The following is a 20,310-nucleotide window of genomic DNA, read 5'->3' on the forward strand; positions in this document are numbered from 1 at the left end:
GGAGGGTGAATGACATTGAAAGGAAAGAGGTGGGGAATGGTGACGGGGACACAAACCAGTAGACGAGTCAAAGCAACGTCCAAAGTCCAGTAAGCTGTGATCCCTGGGGAAGTGGTACCACTTCCCTATCTCTGTTGTGGGAGGCTCCCTTTACGCAGTGGACTCTCTCGGAGGGGTCTCTGAGACTCCAAGGCCTACAAACTGGATCTTTCCCCAAAAAGGGGATTGGGAGTTCTTTGGCAAGGGGTGCCATACCATACTTTAGCTGAGAGTGGCTCCCTTGGCGCAGTGGGCTCTCTCAACGGTTACGCTGAGACTCCAGAGTATAAATATTGGATCTTTCCCCAACAAGGGGAGAAGGAGTGCTTAGTCAAAGGGCACAAAGGATAGGGGGTTAGGCAGACTAGCAGGCAAGGTGGGAGATTCAGGGCAGAGTGGATAGGAGCTAGGGAGTTAGACAAAGGGAGAAAGAATACTAAATGGGAACAAATTTAATTAATGAGTTATTACATATCGCTGGCTAGACCTGATGGAATCAGAGCGCTTTACATGAGGGACAATAATGTTGCAAATTACATCAGTTAAAAGTTACATAATTATTAAGGAAAGCATTTACAGAACATATGGGACATGGTGAATGGAGCAGGAAGGGTAAGGGGATAGGGTAAAGGGGTAGGAGGAAAACAGGACGTAGAGACGAGGTGAAAATAGTTACAAAAGATACCAGACAAAACTTTTTAGGAGCATAGAAGAAAAGGGAAATGGGGTGAGGAATGGAAAGGGGGTGAGGGCAAAAGGGGTAGTGCATAGATACAGCGGAGAGACAAAGGAAAAGTTTGTCCAAGGTCCGGCTGGGTAGGTGACAGCTGGGGGGGAATCCTCGGCCCATCTCCTCTTCAGTTCATCATAAACTTATTGTTCAAGGTGTAATTCTCTATCAGGTTGGAAACAATCCCCTGAGGGGGTACCCGAGAACCCTCTATAATCCATGCTATTGAAACCTAGTTGTTCTAGAATGCAGTGACAACAACTAATAAAAGGCATGAGCAACAACAGAGCTGCGTCTTTTAAATGGAACGAAGCAACAAAAGTTCATAAAGTTGAAATGCAACTTGGTCTTGAGAGCGAAGAAAATACGGAATTTGGAGGAAGGAAACGAAGAGAGGAGGATTAGTGGAGATGAGGACAATCCATTAGGTTGAGTTATGGCAAAGAGGTACATCACACAGTTCCATGCACACATTTTTATTTTGAGTGAAGCACCAGGGGCCTTTGTGTTGGTTGCCGGGATTGCGGCAGTACGCATGCCATCAGATGGTGGCTGTGAAGAAACTGGCTATTCCACGGCTGGCACTGGTGGCCTGACATGGTAACGTGACCGTACCTCGATATTCGGTTCTGGAGTCATTGTAACACTGCTGATATCTGGTGAGCCTCTCCACAGGAATGCCAATCCTCATGCAGTTGGCAGCATCTGGGCTTTTGGGTAGTGGCAGCTCCTCACAGTTAGGTAACTGTGTTTGTTGCTTCATAGTTCACCTCTTGTTCTTCTCATACTTAACCCTTGTGTCATTTATGCCATTAAAGTCCCGTGTAATTCGCATGGCGCACCACTGTGGATGCATTTATTATGTTTCTTCATATGAATGCATAGCTGCTGTCACCCTTGGTTGGCCACAGTACATTGTATGACAGCGCATATTGCAATAATATTTTGTTCATGACTATCAAAATGCAATAACAAATATGTTTAAAAAAAATTAAGTGCTTGGTAATGAGGAGAAAGAGCTGTGCACCAGATAGGGAAATTATTCCATTGATTTTTCACTTCATCTACTTACATGTAGGCTCCCTTCCAGCCCAAAGAGAGATCCTCACACGAGTGGAGTAGATCTCACAGAAATCAGCATTTCAGATACATTGAGAGTATCACAAGAAGTTATTTACACTAGCACAAAGAGCTATTCTGAGGCACAAGTCTGACTATGCCCCTAATCTTCAGCACAAGATAACAGGTGACTACCCTAGCCCTTAAAGCCATTCAGAGACACCACCATGTAGTGGAATCTCTCCAATTTTCAAAGGACCTGTTCACCTCAGCTTTGGAAGTATGGTAAGTACTTAATATGGTCCAAGGAGTCTTTTATGCAAAGTCACTGTTGTGATATATGTTGTAAGTAGCCAGAAACGATGTGAAGTACAGCGTTGAAAGGGTAGTTTGGGAAATAGGAACTACTGTGCAGGATTTAGATTAATGCGACTGACTCCAATGCACAGCCTTACCCATCCATTTAACACCCTCATGCATTATAAAAGTTAGAATCCTGCATCACTTAAATAAACATCAGATTACAGGGGACTGTGCAACCAAAGCCCAAGACTAGGTATCTGTGTCTCCGGTAACATGGAGTAAGCGAATACCCTTGAAGCATGCGGCCGAATTACAAGCCTCCAATGTCTAAAAAATCACTACTAATTGAAAGTATATGCCTTGTCCCTTTTCTATCTTCTGCTGTTCATTTGTAATCCTTTGATACCGTTTTAAGATCTGTACCTACCACAGAAAATGAGCTTACAACACTCAAAAGTCGGATAAAGTGTTCCATTTCCAATCAATCAAAATAATTTTTAGTCCGAGAAACAACCATAGAAGAGGCATAACAATACACACATTCGGTAAGTACAAAATCTATAAATAATGTGAATGTTGAAAAATATGTATACGTAATGTAAGAGAGAAGCCGTATAAAATCATATATAACTGAAGACAAGTAAGTTCAGATGCATGCTCTTTTAAATCAGGCCAATGAACTCCTTAACTTTAATAAATACTGGATAAATGTAATAAGTGAAACAGAAATAAACTCCGTAGAAAGCTGTTGTAAAAAGAGAAAACCTGACTTGTAATTGTTAAATGTTATATTACCTAATAAAGATTCCTAGGCAGGTTTTAAAAATGACAAAACGACAGGGCATGTGTTTCCATAACCTCTTCTTTGGAAAAGCGACTAGTGCGTGAACTAAAGTCAGCCTAAAACAAGTTAAAAGAAATCTGTGTTGAGCATCAGTTATAAATAAAATATACGATTACATTGTCATCGGTTTAGATATAGCAGCATAAGAACACCCATAGCCTGTAGATGACGCTGCTAACATCATGGCATCATAAGATTTTCCACAGAAACCGGCTTTCAGATTATCTTTCGAGTACATACTAACTGTAATAGTGGGTTTTAAGAACTTCCTTTTTACCCAGCCATTCAAACCCCTCTTTAACGTAATTGAAACTGAACCCCAGTATGTGTTCTTTGATATATTTAGTTTGGTGGTTCAATTGCATTTAATTGATGATTCATGGCTTTAATGTTTTCATTTGGGATGCTTAAACTTATAATTCATTAGGGGCACAGTGCTGTCCACTAATCACCCTTGCACATTCATTCCTTTTACTTTTGTGATAACATGTTATTAGATGTACTTTTTTTTGTTAGCGAAATAATGCTCGTGCATACATAAGCTTTCAGATGCAATAAAAATACTGTCCATTCAGCAAAAGTATAACTGTGTGTTTGTGCCTCTCAATAACAATGCTATAACTTGTAATCAAGAACTCTAGAACATGTTTTAGTAGCACTAACATTTAATTGGCAGCCAAAAATGTTATGTCTTAACACAACTAACTTACCTCATTATACGTAAGGTATAACACCTACTTATCACACCTAATCTACCTATCAACCACACCTAACTACCTACCTATCAGACTTAACCTCACCACTAACTAACCTACCATGCTTTTATTTCCTACCAACCATACTTAACCGTTGATATCTAAACTATATACCATAACAAACTTAACAGACCTCTCTTATAATACATGTCAAACCTACATACCATACTTGCTATAACTACTTACTTGTCAACCACCATACCTAACGTACCATACCTACCTATTATACCTAACACACCTGACATACCATACCTACCTACAATATGTAACACACCTACTCATCTCTCTTGCATACTGTACCTACCTAACATGCCCATCATGTCTATGATACCTAACTTACTTTACCTACCATAACTAACATATCTTCAATACCTAACAACCCAACTATGCTTAACCTATCAGCAATATCTAATTTACCAAACTTAAACTATCATAACATATTACACTTAACCTTTCATAATTACCCCTACCATGCCTTATTGCCTTTCCTACTACAACTGTCCTACAATACAACATTCCATACCAAATTCCATTACCTAAACTACTTACTGCATGTAACCTAACATACCATACCTAATCTATCACACCTACCTACCATTTCTAACACAACTTGAGATACCTTATTAATCCACCTTACATAGTATAACTACTATACATATCTATGTATCATATTTAGGGCTCCCGGTTTTATGGCATTTATTTTTTTGTTATTTCCGTCTGCATTTATCCACATTATTTTTTTGTCAACTTTTTTTGAATTTATCAAAATTTATTATGGGTTTTGTGAAAAAAGTAAAGCTGAAACTGGTATATTTCCACTTTTATTTAACCAATAACCGCTCGTGTGGAGTATTTGCTTGCCTACCTGCTCGCCACTGTCCTGGCTGGGAGCCAACGCCTATTTGCTTGGGGAGACACCGCCTGAGAGTCCGGCCGCAGTGGAGGTGAGAGGCGCAGGCGAGCGGGACTGCGAGGACCAGCATTCCTGTGGTCATCGTCAGCTGGTTCCTCTTCCCGCCGCGCCGCGCCCCCTCCCAGTGCCGCGCCCCCCCGCCTGAGCACTACATAACTCCTCGCGGCCCCCGCTCCGCGGGTGCCGCTCGTGTGGAGTATTTGCTTGCCTACCTGCTCGCCACTGTCCTGGCTGGGAGCCAACGCCTATTTGCTTGGGGAGACACCGCCTGAGAGTCCGGCCGCAGTGGAGGTGAGAGGCGCAGGCGAGCGGGACTGCGAGGACCAGCATTCCTGTGGTCATCGTCAGCTGGTTCCTCTTCCCGCCGCGCCGCGCCCCCTCCCAGTGCCGCGCCCCCCCGCCTGAGCACTACATAACTCCTCGCGGCCCCCGCTCCGCGGGTGCCGCTCGTGTGGAGTATTTGCTTGCCTACCTGCTCGCCACTGTCCTGGCTGGGAGCCAACGCCTATTTGCTTGGGGAGACACCGCCTGAGAGTCCGGCCGCAGTGGAGGTGAGAGGCGCAGGCGAGCGGGACTGCGAGGACCAGCATTCCTGTGGTCATCGTCAGCTGGTTCCTCTTCCCGCCGCGCCGCGCCCCCTCCCAGTGCCGCGCCCCCCCGCCTGAGCACTACATAACTCCTCGCGGCCCCCGCTCCGCGGGTGCCGCTCGTGTGGAGTATTTGCTTGCCTACCTGCTCGCCACTGTCCTGGCTGGGAGCCAACGCCTATTTGCTTGGGGAGACACCGCCTGAGAGTCCGGCCGCAGTGGAGGTGAGAGGCGCAGGCGAGCGGGACTGCGAGGACCAGCATTCCTGTGGTCATCGTCAGCTGGTTCCTCTTCCCGCCGCGCCGCGCCCCCTCCCAGTGCCGCGCCCCCCCGCCTGAGCACTACATAACTCCTCGCGGCCCCCGCTCCGCGGGAGCCGCTCGTGTGGAGTATTTGCTTGCCTACCTGCTCGCCACTGTCCTGGCTGGGAGCCAACGCCTATTTGCTTGGGGAGACACCGCCTGAGAGTCCGGCCGCAGTGGAGGTGAGAGGCGCAGGCGAGCGGGACTGCGAGGACCAGCATTCCTGTGGTCATCGTCAGCTGGTTCCTCTTCCCGCCGCGCCGCGCCCCCTCCCAGTGCCACGCCCCCTTGTCATACTTAGGTGGACTTGCCCGCGCGCATCGCGGGACGCGCGCGGGGCGGCCACCGGGGCGAAGACCGGGCAAAGAGCGGGCCGTTCTAGGCCGTTAGAGGCCGGCAGAGACCGGACCGGGCCACCCCTCTGACGCCTCGGGTCTTCCATACCTCCCCCTCATATTCCACCATGGCGACCAGATCCTCACGAAGCAAGTCTGCCCAACAAGGTACAAGCACTCTGGACAAATTCTTTCCAAAGACGAGTAACCTAGCTAGTAAATGCTCGTCAATCTCTGAGGCCCACCTTGAGATGGGCCCGGAAAGTGTGTTTCTGGATCAGGGGGACACCTCTTCCACAGAGGCGAGTACACCGCTCACACTGGATGCCTCTCATATGTCACTATTGGACAGCATTGATCAGACGATCGAGTCGGTCCTTCAGCAACTAAGAACTCCCCTGAGGCAGAGGGACAGGAACTCCCCCCGGTTATCCGGGATCTCTGATCACATTACCATCCAGGATACTAGAGGAACAGTCCTACAAGACGCAGGTCAGGCTGACTTGCCCATAGATGCTGAGGGTAGCATAGTACAGCACCCCCCCAAAAGGAAAAGGGTTAGGAAGGCAAAGAAGGCAAAGAGGGCCAAAGTGGACATAGTAGAGCTGAATCAGACTGACAGCATAGACATTTCTGCCTCTCCTGACCTTAATTTATCAGGGACTAGGCTGATTTGTAGGGGCTCTCCAGCTCCTGCTCCCTTACCCTCGCACACGGGTCCTTTCATTTTCGGTGGGTCAACCTCTACCTCTTCCAGTACTGACTCCTTAGCTAACGCACTCACTGGCATTATGAGGGACTTGTTAGCTCCCATTGCAGCCAAACTGGACGCCATAGAGTTCAGATTGAAGGCCCTGGAAAGCTATCACGCAAGGAAAAGCCCCGGGACAGATAGTAATATGACCAATCCCGCTCCAGTCCCCCGGACCTCCTTGGTGAATAGCCTGCGGTCCGGTACGCCGACACAGAGGGCCAATACGGTACTGCCGGGCACGGCCGGGGCGCCTGATTCCCAGGCGCCCCCCTTGTTGCCCTCGGCGCCCAGGCCCCCTGTTCCGGCTCCAAGGAGATCGAAGCAACTCCCAGCGTCACAGACTGGGGGAGCCGAGATCCCTACAAATGGCGCTACTGATGGTCCTGCCCCCCAATGTGATAGGCGTAGGGTGGTCAACCTGCCCCCAGAAGCGGTCCCTTACACGGTAATCATGGTGGGTGTACCTGAGCTGACTGGTGATATGAGGGAGCCCCAAGACTCGTTACGAAACAAAGTGATAAGCTGGCTTAGCATCAATAGACCGCTGCCCCCTAACCTGAAAGGCGAGGTCTTGATGGCTAGGAGAATCCCTTGGATTGGTTACACCCCAAAGAACAAGGCTGGGGACTGCATCATCATAAGCTTTAAAAGCCCCCACGTAGCCAACTATATTTCTAATTGGCTTGCCAGGCCTGACAAGTCCAATATAGAATTAGTTCCCCTCTCGTACTTCTACCCAAATGCAAATAGTACAGAGCCAAGGGGGGAGAAGGGGTGGACTAGGGTGGGCTATGCTGTGGATGGCTCACGCTACAGACCAAGGCACCACCCTCCGCACGTCCAGGCAAGTTTTGCACATTACAATAGATTCTCCTGCCTAGACCAGGTCGACTGACTACATATCAGTGGTACCTCGCCAGGCTCGGGAAAGATGGTAGATGAGGTTCTCAGGGGGGCGGGTGAGACCAGAACCCCTGTAGCTGAACCTGGATCCCTGGTCAATGCTAAAGGCAAAGAGCAAAGTCGGGTGGGAATGACTGCGGCTCCCGCAACAGAACACGCTGTTAGTTTGGGCTTACAGGGGATTTCTCACAACGTTGGGATTGGCCACATCCCACAACCCGGGGGGGTCGAGCTGGCTGGCCCTCCTACCAGTGTGCCAGGAATCCACCCATCTACTGACTATATGCAATCCCCTACTGAGGGTCAAGGTGCTCTACCCACAGTCCAGGGACTGAGAATTGTTTCTTGGAATATTGCGGGCATTGCAAATAAGGAAGGCACACCGGAGTGGGACCAGCTACTGGCCAGTAGCGACATCCTACTCCTGCAAGAAACTTGGGCACGGGATACTGTAACCAGGAATGGGTTTGACATATTTGAGATCCCTGCCAAATGGGGCGGGAGGGGGAGGCCGTCGGGCGGGTTGGCGATCTGGATTGCGAGTCACACTGGATGTCAGGCGGAACAGGTGCTTACGTCCTCGCAGGACATCCAGTGTGTTCGGCTCACATGGCCTGGCAAACCATCTTGGGCCATTGTGAATGTCTACTCTCGGCCGGTTGCTGCGCCTGACGAATCCCCCACCTTAAACGACCTCTCCTCCTTCCTGGGGCAGTTGCCGGGAGACCTCAAGGTGGTGCTTGGAGGAGACTTCAATTGCCACTTTGAACCCCTGGAGGGCATGTCGGAGGGTGCCCTTACGGCGGAAGACGATTACTGGGGAGTCCCACCATCGTCCTCCCCTTATCCTAAAGCCTGGTCCCCCCTCGTAATACAACTCATGTCCCTTACCCTGAACTACGCACTGAGGGCATGTAATGGGCGCACCATCTCCGACACGCCCTCAGTGTGTACTTTCAACAGGCGGGGTCATGAGTCGAGGCTAGACTATATCATGGTGGATATCTCACTCTGGCCTAAAGTCCGTGATTTTAGGGTAATAAGCAGGTCGGATAGCGATCATAACGCCCTGTGCTTAGATATCCAGTGGCCTCCCCATGTAGTGGGAAAAGTGGCAGAAAACTCTGGGGGAGAGGAGGGGGATTTGGTCCTCAAAACCAGCAGGCGACGGGTTAAGTGGGGAAAACTGGTGAGCTCAGAAGAGGCCATTAGTAAACTATACGGGCTGGCAATCCCAAGGTTTATGGAGGTGGATGCACTGCTAAATGCACCAAGAACCCCGGAATATAATAAGAAGTTGGGTGACATCCACCAGGGTCTCGTAAGAGATTTGGCAGAGGTATTCCACCCGCTGGTGCCAAATAAGAAGAAAAAGACTCGCGTTCCCACGTGGTATACCTCCTCTTGTAGGGCAGCAAAGTCTGAGCTCATTGCTGCAATAAAAGAGGGGTTAAGTAAGGCTGAGGTGCGCGCCCGCAGGAAACACTATAAAACAGTGATGGCGTCTGCCAGGACCGACTGGGACTGGAACCACTGGCACGATCTCTGTGATGCCCTAAAAGTTAGGGACTCTCGTAAATTCTGGGCTCTTGTTAACAATGGCACAGGGGAACTTAAGAACGCAGTGGAACCAAATATTGCCCCTGAGGTCTGGGAGGCCCATTTTGGGGAACTCTATAAAGAAACCAATCCTTGTCCTGTTACAGCTCTGGATGCGCTCTCTGGCATGCAGGACTGTGAATTGGAACTATCCCTGGGGGAAGTGGAGGCAGCCCTGAAGCAACTACCACCGGGGAAGGCGCCGGGTCTAGACAGGCTACCGGGGGATTTGTTTAGGCACCACCTGGACATCTGGGGCCCATACCTTCTCGTTCTTTTTAATGCCATCATAGGAGGTATGCCAATCCCCGGGTCGTGGCTGGGGGCAGAGATTGTTCCGATCCACAAGAAGGGATCTACTCTGCTCCCCGTCAATTACAGGCCCATTAGCCTAATAGATGTCCCCCAGAAGCTTTTTGCGCGCCTCCTCCTCAATCACCTCTTGGACTGGGTGGAGGAAAATGACATCATGACCCCCCTGCAGGCTGGCTTCAGAAAGAACACCTCGACCATGGACCAGATCTTCCGCCTTCTCCTCCTTTACTGGAAGACTGTCACCATAGAGGGCGGTAGACTGTACATGGTCTTCGTGGATCTGAGGTCAGCCTTTGACCTAGTCCCGAGAGGGAAACTTTGGGAGGTTTTGCATCAACTAGGAGTGCCCCCACACCTTCTCAGTACCATCATCAGGCTTCACGAGAACAACTATGCCCAAGTAAGGTGTGGGAGGGATGGCAAGCTCTCAGGCAAATTCCCTGTCCTCAGAGGAGTCAGACAGGGCTGTGTTCTGGCGCCAACCCTTTTCTGCCTGTTCATTAACAGTGTCATTCAACATCTTGACACTGTTGAGGACAATGATGCCCCGGTTTTGGCAGGTAGGAGGGTTCCGGCAATCATGTTTGCTGATGATACCCTCCTGCTTTCCAAATCCCCCATGGGGATTCAGAGGATTGTAGATGGTTTTGGCCTTTTCTGTCAGCAACATGGGTTGGAGGTCAACACAGAAAAGACTAAGTTTATGATCTTTAATCCCCCAGCGAGAACCAGACCCAACCCAAAACTGGGGGAAGTTAGCCTTGAGAGGGTCTCGACCTTTGCCTATCTGGGGGTAACTCTACAAGAAAATCTGGCCTGGGACTCCCAGATAGCGAGATCAAGGTTGAAGCTATCCCAGCTAGCGGGTGCACTCCTTAAGGTTGCAAACAAATCCACCTTTAAGCCTGTAAGCCCGGCTATCGAAACCTATAGAACTCAAGCGAAGGCAGCAGCCATGTATGGCAGCGAGCTGTGGGGTTTCAAAGCAGGGAAGGCACTGCTAGCGGTGGAAAACACGTTCTTGAGACGCCTGCTTGCTCTCCCGAAGGGAACGCCACTGCTCCCCCTAAGACTGGATCTGGGCTTGCACTCTATCGCTGAAGATCTTTTATCTAAACCCGTGAAGTTCTGGCATCGGATATGGTCCACCGAGGAACTGCATCATTATAGGCAGGACCTTATCCATGTACTGAGGTTGAATGGCAGTAACAAAATCCCCTGGCTGGCTTTTATTAAATCAGAATTGTCCAGTCTGAATTTGCCAGACCTCTGGGATGACCCAGTCCAGGGTTGTCAAAGGATCACACGCAAAACACTTGCCCAGCTGTACAAAAGTAAAAATTTGGCTGACTTGGTGAATGCTCACAGCACCGGCACCCTTACGAATTGTTTTATGGAGTCCAAAAATTCTTACCTGTTTGAACCTTTTATGGATTTTATCTTTCCCTTGTTGGCGAGGAAATTGTTCCTGCAATGGAGGTTTGGCACACTTCCCACTAAAGTATTTACACACAAATGGCGCCCTGGGGATGACAAACTCTGTCCTTGCTGCAAAACCAAGAACGAAGATGACCTCCACATAATGTTTGTCTGCCACGCATACCGGAATCCCAGGAAGCGCTGGATTGCTCCGCTGTGTCGGAACCTGGGTTTTCGTGAATACCTTCAAGCATACAGGGTTATGAAAACAAATACCCTGGGACATATTGTTTTTGCGGTGTCGAAATTCTTAATGGCAGCTTGGTTAATAAGGAAAAAAATGACCTCCTGAACTGGTGCCCTACCCCATGCAGATCCTCCAGCCTTTTATATGTAAATATTTTTGTAACATATGAATTCTATTTTACTGTGTATCTATGTATTGTATTTTATTGTATCTTTTATGGTCCACTGTGGCCGAAATAAAGAATTTTTGGAATTGGAATTAGGTATAACACCTACTTATCACACCTAATCTACCTATCAACCACACCTAACTACCTACCTATCAGACTTAACCTCACCACTAACTAACCTACCATGCTTTTATTTCCTACCAACCATACTTAACCGTTGATATCTAAACTATATACCATAACAAACTTAACAGACCTCTCTTATAATACATGTCAAACCTACATACCATACTTGCTATAACTACTTACTTGTCAACCACCATACCTAACGTACCATACCTACCTATTATACCTAACACACCTGACATACCATACCTACCTACAATATGTAACACACCTACTCATCTCTCTTGCATACTGTACCTACCTAACATGCCCATCATGTCTATGATACCTAACTTACTTTACCTACCATAACTAACATATCTTCAATACCTAACAACCCAACTATGCTTAACCTATCAGCAATATCTAATTTACCAAACTTAAACTATCATAACATATTACACTTAACCTTTCATAATTACCCCTACCATGCCTTATTGCCTTTCCTACTACAACTGTCCTACAATACAACATTCCATACCAAATTCCATTACCTAAACTACTTACTGCATGTAACCTAACATACCATACCTAATCTATCACACCTACCTACCATTTCTAACACAACTTGAGATACCTTATTAATCCACCTTACATAGTATAACTACTATACATATCTATGTATCATATTTAGGGCTCCCGGTTTTATGGCATTTATTTTTTTGTTATTTCCGTCTGCATTTATCCACATTATTTTTTTGTCAACTTTTTTTGAATTTATCAAAATTTATTATGGGTTTTGTGAAAAAAGTAAAGCTGAAACTGGTATATTTCCACTTTTATTTAACCAATAACTATGCAGTCATGCTTGAATGCCTGCCAGGTTTCAGTGATATGAACACCCACGGAAGATAAATCAATGCACTTATATGAAAATATGCACATTTCAGTATCAGCCTTGTGCATAGCTACTGTTGTTTAAGCCTCTTTATTAAAATTCCTTTTTTTAACTCCCTTACCTATCAATCCACTCACTTATTGGCCTGGTAGTAATGGCAAAGAGTCTTTAGAATCACTCAAAAAGCACCCAAAGTCCGTGTTTATTCACATTGAAAAATAAATACAGACAAGAAAATAAAAGTTTTTCTGTCTGTATCTATCTGTAAAAATCTGTAAAAACGGAAAACAGGGAGCCTTAATCATATTTACCTTCTATACCTAGCTAATAACAACATTATGTACCATAATTAACATACCATACGTTCCATACCTCTATAACATATCAAATTGTACTTAACCTACCTCGCACACCTAACTTAACACACCAACTCACCAAACTTCCATACCATACCTACTCATTTATCATATCTATTTATCTACAATATACCTAGCATAACTGGCATACACTCAATACTTTACCTACCATAACTTACGTACATACTGTAACTAATATACCAGGCATAACCTACTATGACTAACCTACCTACCACTCTTACCATACTTAAAACTTCCCCCATATCTGCAGTGCATATAACTCACACTTGTTATGAAGTTGTATTCCTGTGGAACCTCTAGTAATGGGTTTGGCGCGGCAGTCTGCATTATGAAAGACCTGAATGCAGCTTATGAAGGTCCTGAAAATGTGAAAGCCATTGCTTCTTTGAAGAGGTATAGGTAAAATCAATAGGTCTCGTCTTTTGGGACGAATGAGTTTGCTAATACTGTGCAGCAAGGGGAAACAACTTTTTTAGTCAATGTTGGGCAGTATCAGACCAAAGGGAAAAAATAGTGTGATGACACTGCCGCATACGTGGGCCTCCAAAAACCTCTGGGTGCCATTTATTTTGAATTTTCTGATCGAAGATAGGTAGTAAAAAAAAATCATTTGGCTAGCATTATGTACGGTAAAGCAGTTCAGCACTAATTTGCTACTGGATCCGCCCAAAAATATAACTAAATGTACTGTAGACTGTTGTGGAAGTAGGTGATGGGGAAGTGGACGGGTGTAAGGGAGCAACAGAGGCACTTGAGTATCAAAAAAATAATAAAACATAAAAATAAAGAGAGAGAAGTGTGGGGAAAGTAATAGAGGAAGTTGGTAGAAGTGGTGAGGGAGCACTGCAGAATGTGCAAGGGGCATGTGTTTTTGGAGAAGAAGCAGCACGTGATGGCAAGAGCTATGAAACATATGCACTGTCAGGGAGCGCTAAATGAAAAAGAAAAAAGTATTTCCCTAAGTGTGAGTACTGGAAGGATACAAGTCATCCAAAAAAAAGGCTGGTAAAGAGGCTATGCTGCAGGATTGGGACACAAATTAAGAAGTTGATGGACAAACAGATGGTGGATCAGGAAAGTAATTGAAGGAAAAGCCGGCAAATAAGTGTAACGACTCAGGCAATCAAGCAAGAAGTTGGGCCAAAGCCCACTGTAAGTTTTCAGTATAGTCCACAATAGGCCTTCCCCTACCACACAACAAAACTATGGTAGGCAAGACCTAAAACAGTGGGACTAATCGCCTTTACCATTCCTTGTTGATACTAGTAAAATCCACATAGTCTAATAACAAATATATAATACTGAGTATCTGTTTTTGTAAGAATGTAGGAAAGGGGTAGACGTTAATGTCACACTTGTTAATGTCTCCCTTGATCTTTAACTGACACAAGAGATTTAGGTAGAGTCCCCAGATGTTGGCTTTATCAAGGAACGTTTGGTTTGGCTTTAATGGAAAATGTGTGTGGTAAAGTGAATGTATTCTACAATAGCAGGCACACTCTTCTTCCCCAGTTTTATTTTAACAAGAACTGTTAACACTCGAGTCAAACACATAAACACAGTAAACAAAATGCTCACTCGACCACTATTTCACATGTGGAGAGTGAACTTAATCACACACAGGCAGAGTGAGCATCATACTACACACACAGTGTGAACTCTAACATATATCAAAACAAGCAGATTGAATGCAATCACACACACTGAAGCACAGTCAACATAATCACGTACACAACACGCAGGGGCAGACTTTCAGGGACATGCAACCAACACCTTGTATTACACACAAAGGAAGGGGAAAGACTATAATACAATGCCAAATGCCCTCTGACTGTGCAGGGTCCACCCCAGACTTTTTGGGCTGGGGTGTGCCATACTGGCCAGCCTGCGCGGCACAATGCAGCATATCTTTTATTAAAAAAAAATAATCTTGTTATTGTTTTTCCAATATAACGATTCCCAGAGCAGTAAAAGGTGTGGACATGTGCCTACATTTCAAGGCGCCATATCATGGTCTTTGTTCTGTCTACATCAAGACAGTGTTCGAATTTAGAGCATGAAACGGGGTTCCTGGTTCCATTCCTCTTACCTTGCGATTGAAGCAGAACCAGTCTTGTGTTTACAACTGAACAGTTAACAGCAAACTTGGCGAGTTCATGCGGTTTCGCAATTTTATTTCATGGAGAGGCTATTGACATATACACACGTGCGATGGAAAACAACCATCAATACACTATAACAGGGGCCCTTACCCAGTGACTATCGATCTAAGAAAGGGAAAGGGAGGAGGGGGAGCACACCTGTTGCCGGTGGAAGCTATGCAATGGCTGTGGTAGTAATCTACACATGGGTGCATAGACCAGTGTATTCTCGACCTTTACTGGAACCCGGGACCCCACCCCCCGAATCAATATTGAAATCTGAGGGGACACCCCACTCCCCCACTGACTCATGACTGCTAGCAGAGAGCTCCATCCTAAGCATTGTCGATTTGAATCATAAAACAATACACAAAAAATACAGAAATAAAACAAATGCACAAATGATGACATTTTACTTAATTCGTGAACATATATAAATAAAAAAATCATATTAATATGAAGGTTGGAGCTTTTTTTTAACCGGGAATAACCACTAGATTCATCATAGTGCCGTTTTGCGAGTCCTTAATAGCGATTATTAAGGAATCGCTATTAAGGACTTGCAAAACGGGATTCATGTAGGAATCGCTAAATAAATTGCGATTCCTACACATTCCTTATTTGCGATTAGCAAATTGGTAATCGCAAATAAGGAATAACTCCCCATTCATTCCTATGGGCCTAATAGGAATGAATGGGGAGTTATTCCTTATTTGCGATTAGCAATTTGCTAATCGCAAATAAGGATGCGATTTCAAGGGTGCCAGGGTGTCCAAAGGACACCCTGTAGCACCCCTGAAATGTAATCTACATTGGTGTTGCGCACACACATGTGCAAAGGACATGTGTGTGTGTAACATGCAACTTAGAAAAATGCATTTAAATGCATTTTTCTACGTTTTCGCTATTTACCACGAGGTTTGACCTCGCGGTAAATAGCGGCCAGAAATAGCGAATTCGCAAATGAAAAATTGTTACTGAATTGCATTTAAGGAATCTCAAATAGAGATTACTTAAATGCAATTCCTTGCAAATATGCGATTTCGCTATTACCGATTTTTGCATTTGGGATGATGAATCCCAAATGCTAAAATTGCGCTCGCAAAGGGCCAGATTCGCAGATTCTGGCCCTTTGCGAGCCGATTTTTCTTTCATGAATCTACCTGTATAAGTTTTATTTATATATTCTTATTTCAATGGTGACTTGTTTTTTTGTAAATCTTTTTATTAACAATTATCAAACAAAACAAAAGCATCGGGTAAATTACAGTTTCCTCACTGGTCAAAGATACAGTCTCACTTGTACAGAATTGTAAAAACAATATATAAGTTATGGGTCACGGGGATTCTTGCGCTTCCACCTCCACTCGTCGTGCCGGGGGGGGGCACAAATCTCTCCTCAGTAACTATTCCAGGCCCCCCAAACCTTTCCCCATTTCTCGGGACAACCCCTGGCCACATATACTCACTTCTTCCTGAACATACACCAGTCCAAGTCCTCTGCCCATTTTGAAACCCGGGCGGCTGGCTGGCTCCCCACAGCTGAGCGATGTTTCTTTTCACTACCGCTTCCGGCCGTATCTCCACTCCCAAAGCGTCTCGTATCTCGTCATGAACCTTTGTCCAATACTCCTGCACTTCCGCGCAATGCCAAAGAATATGTATAAAGGTGCCCAGCTCTCCACACCCACTTCGGCACTCACCACTCTCCATTCGAACCATTCGTACCAGACGAGGCCCTGTGAAATACGACCTATGCAAGATCTTTAATTGTACCAGTCGAAGTCGTATCTTGATCGCAACCACTTGCGGGGAGGAGATCGCCTCTGTCCAATCTTCATCATCTAGCTCCACCCCATCGGCACTCCACTGTGTTGGTTGGTGCTTTTTTAAATTCAATTAAGGCCACTAATCACCTATACTATATTCTGTTTGAAGCACTTGGACTGCTCCCACAAATCAATCTCTGGATACTAGTTTAATTTTTAGTTTCCAATTTAAAATTCCTTCACATTACAGTTTATTTCAAAATGTTCAACAATGCATTTAGCTTATTTATTTATACTTTATTCATCTGTAAATTATATGCAATTTTCTAGCCAGTTGCGGTCCTCAGAGGTCCTCGGACCACAGGTTCAGAACCACTGGCATAGACCATAGTGACAGAGGTCATCCATTCGTTTCACTGTATTTGCCAGCGGTGCTTTTGCACTAATCAGCATTAGTGTTATGCCTTGTAGCCCCAAACACAAGCTTGACAGCAGCATGAAGTATCCCTTTGAGGGGGAGATAGGAGGTCTCAGGGTTACCAGCCAGAGCAGCATAGCCTGAGTGAGTCCAAAAAAAGAGGTGTCCTAGAATAGAACAGCTTTGCTGACACCGCAGAAATAGCTGGTAGCTCGGCCCCTTGGCAAGGAACTGAATGAGACCCTCAGATGTACAATCAAACTTAAAGTACTTGGTTTGTATAGAGCTTTGAGCATATTGTGCGTGGCAGGGCGGCAGAGAAGGGAAGGTGGGTGTTGCTAAAGGTGGGTAGCCGTGCCTGGCATACTAGAATTTGAAATGCAGATAAGCAGTTAGCATTGGAAGATATGAATGAAGCCACTGGAAAATAAGTTTCTCTGTAAATGTACTATATTCTGTATTCACTGCTACCCATGTGTCATATTATTATAGTTAACATAAAATTAACTTGGCAGAAGAACGTTTAAAATAAAATGTGTGACGTCACCTGCTGAGCCAAAATAGATGTTCCCCCATCTCCAACCCTTGAAAAGGCAGTGTCATCAGCCATACAGCTATGATGATACTCGACAGCCACCAGCAAACAAACACAAACGCTTTTGCGTAAGTGAGAAAAAAGGAAGACCCATTGGCTTTGTCTAGCTGTTCACATTTGGCATCAGAGAGGCGGCCTCCTTGTTCCGAGCACTAACTGCCTGTCAGGATATATCCCGATCTCTCGCCCTAGCAAAAAAGCAGAATCCTATGAGCAGTAACTGGGTCCCTAAACCACTATTGGCCTGATCCGCGAAAACAGCACAGCATCTACTATAAGTAAAGAGATGTCCTGGTCCTGTACACATTTCCGAGATGCCAAAATACATGCACTAAGGAAATACTTACCTGATGCTTACAGAAACACAAACACGGACAAATGTGGGGTTTTCTTGCACTTACAATGGAGTGTGTTGGGTATGCAGCGCTTTCTCTACATACATAGGTGCAACTTGCCTGCCAAAGTGCGCACCGCGCAGGCAGTGCTGAAGGCCTACCTTACCTTGAAAAATGTCCATGGTCACCGGAGGGCCTCTGTCTTCCTGGGGTGAGGCTACACTGCGACGCTCTCAAACGGCTCTGGCGCTCTGGCTCGAGAACATGACCGCAGCTTTCCTGGAAGTGACCACGCGCTCCTCGCACCTGCGTCTGAGGAGCGCGTCCTCCAGGTGCCCGTTTATTAAGAGTGCTCCCGGCCCGCCTCCTGGCACGCCCCTTGGTAGGTCAAAATAAGGTCCTTGAAGTCCATACCAGCCGTGGAAAATGATGCATGATGACTGACTCCCCCCCCAGCCGGGATGGGGTGGGGGTCTTGGGCTCGACAGAGACTCTGTTCCGACACATCACTCATTGTATCCTAGCCATCTTGCCCTTCCCTGAAGTCTCTTAATTTTATTAGAAGCCAATCTGATTCTGAGAGGCACACTACTAGCTCACTCAAACTCGGGCACCCAATTAGAGGCCCAGAAAGGCGCCAAGAAAACAAGCAGTGTGAATATTTTCAAGGACGCATTTTTCAATAACATAAAGATACTGATTTGCAACCTTAGTGCGCCCGGGAATTCCTAGCCGATCAAAACAACAACATGGCTGCGTAATCTGTTTTTCGTACTGACTTTATGCCCTTGTCCTCCCGGCCCGTGCACAGGTGTTGCCCAAAACTAGTCTCGGCTAGCGGCTGTTGTTGTCATTTTCATGTTAAGGTAGACAGAAGTGAATTAGCAAGAGGCGCAGCGAGAGTTTGGAGGGCTGAGTGCCTGATTCAGAGATCTGCAAGCACATCTGCACACCCAAGAATTCCAAACACATTAAAAAATAGCTCACAGTATCAATGCGCCTGCTCCAGAAATACGCTCGCAAATTATTTGCTGTTCATCACTTTCAACCACAGAACGGTAGCTCAGTAGGCCAATGCTCCTTCTGCAGGCATCATTAATTCAATCAATCATAGCATTTATAAAGCGCACTACTCACCCGTGAGGGTCTCAAGACGCTGGGGGGGTTGGGGGAATGCTGCTACTGCTCGAAGAGCCAGGTCTTGAGGAGTCTTTTGAAAGTTAGCAGGTCTTGGGTCTGCTGTAGGTGGGTGTGATAGAGCGCGCAGGTCACCCGGCTCACCGAATTTCTTTCCACGCACTGGGCCCTGGCGTGTAAAAGTTTATTCAATTTCAATGATAACGTTTTACTGGGGTGAACCAGGTGATTTTCCAATACGCGCTCCTATGAGTAATCGATTGGGTGACTCTTACACCACTTACTATTCATGTACCTGACTTACCACAGGCACATTACTCCTGACGGATCAGGAGCTAGCAGTGGACAGGTGATAAGGGTTTCCTAAAAGGGAGAAATTCTACTTTACACATTTAATACCTTTAATATCACTTTAATGTATAATGACCACAGACACCTTGATGGTTTTAAGGGTTTTATATAGTATAAGTTTAAAATGAAAATGCCATTACAAGGAGGCAAATGCAAAGCAATACATCAATGATTAAAATTAGAACCAGGATATAACTATGAATAAGTGTGAGTATCATAGAGTAAAAGGGAACACTATAGGGCATGAATCATAATAAACATATTAACTAATATGTTTTAACTAGGGCAAAGACGTGAGGAGGCCCTAAGGTGTGACCTTATAATTTTATACTAATTCCTAAACCTTATGCTATCTTTACTAACTTCACGGCAACCATACTAAGGGAAAGGGAATAAGGGGAACAATCTAGATAAACAGTTGGGTTTAACAATGTCCTATAGGAAGGGTAAAAGTGGAACATTCACTAATGATCAATTGCATGAAATTACATTCAAAGGTGATATGGAGAATATCACAGGCAAGATTGCTTTAATTAGAAGAGGAAAATTAAGGGTATAGTATAGACAGACACCTATGCCAATATTTACCTAAGTGAGAATGAGGACTAACCCTGGCCACGGGTCAGTTGGGAAAGAACGAGACAAGGACCCTCAAGGATTCAGGAATACCAGAAGGTGAGCAAGTACAGCTCATGGACAGTCAGGACAGGATACCCCTCAGGTCTGGGTCAGGACTGGGTTCACCAAGGCACGACCAACCCCTCACAGCTTCGGATGCAACGCCAGCGTTACCCCCTCTTCTGCACGGAATCCGCCAATAACCCCGATTGGGTTTTCGAATCTCCCAGCAAAGTGCTTCGCTTAGCACTTAGGACCAATTTCCACCCCTTGGAGTTTGTGGAAAGTTTCAG

At 45.8% G+C, this 20,310-nt stretch overlaps 1 protein-coding gene across 1 annotated transcript in view; it reads right to left on the reverse strand.

Moving 5' to 3' along the window:
• The window catches only part of LOC147702009 (TBC1 domain family member 24-like), a 141,681-nt gene extending 123,453 nt beyond the window's left edge, over positions 1–18,228 (reverse strand). The window contains exon 1 of the mRNA XM_086930624.1: positions 18,078–18,228. Within this exon, the coding sequence (XP_086786750.1) occupies positions 18,078–18,093 (16 nt within the window). The 5' untranslated portion in view covers positions 18,094–18,228. The remainder of the gene's footprint in view (positions 1–18,077) is intronic.
• Positions 18,229–20,310: the final 2,082 nt, after the last annotated feature.

The sequence above is a fragment of the Lissotriton vulgaris genome, chromosome 7, assembly GCF_964263255.1.
Source record: "Lissotriton vulgaris chromosome 7, aLisVul1.2, whole genome shotgun sequence".
Classification (NCBI taxonomy): domain Eukaryota; kingdom Metazoa; phylum Chordata; class Amphibia; order Caudata; family Salamandridae; genus Lissotriton; species Lissotriton vulgaris.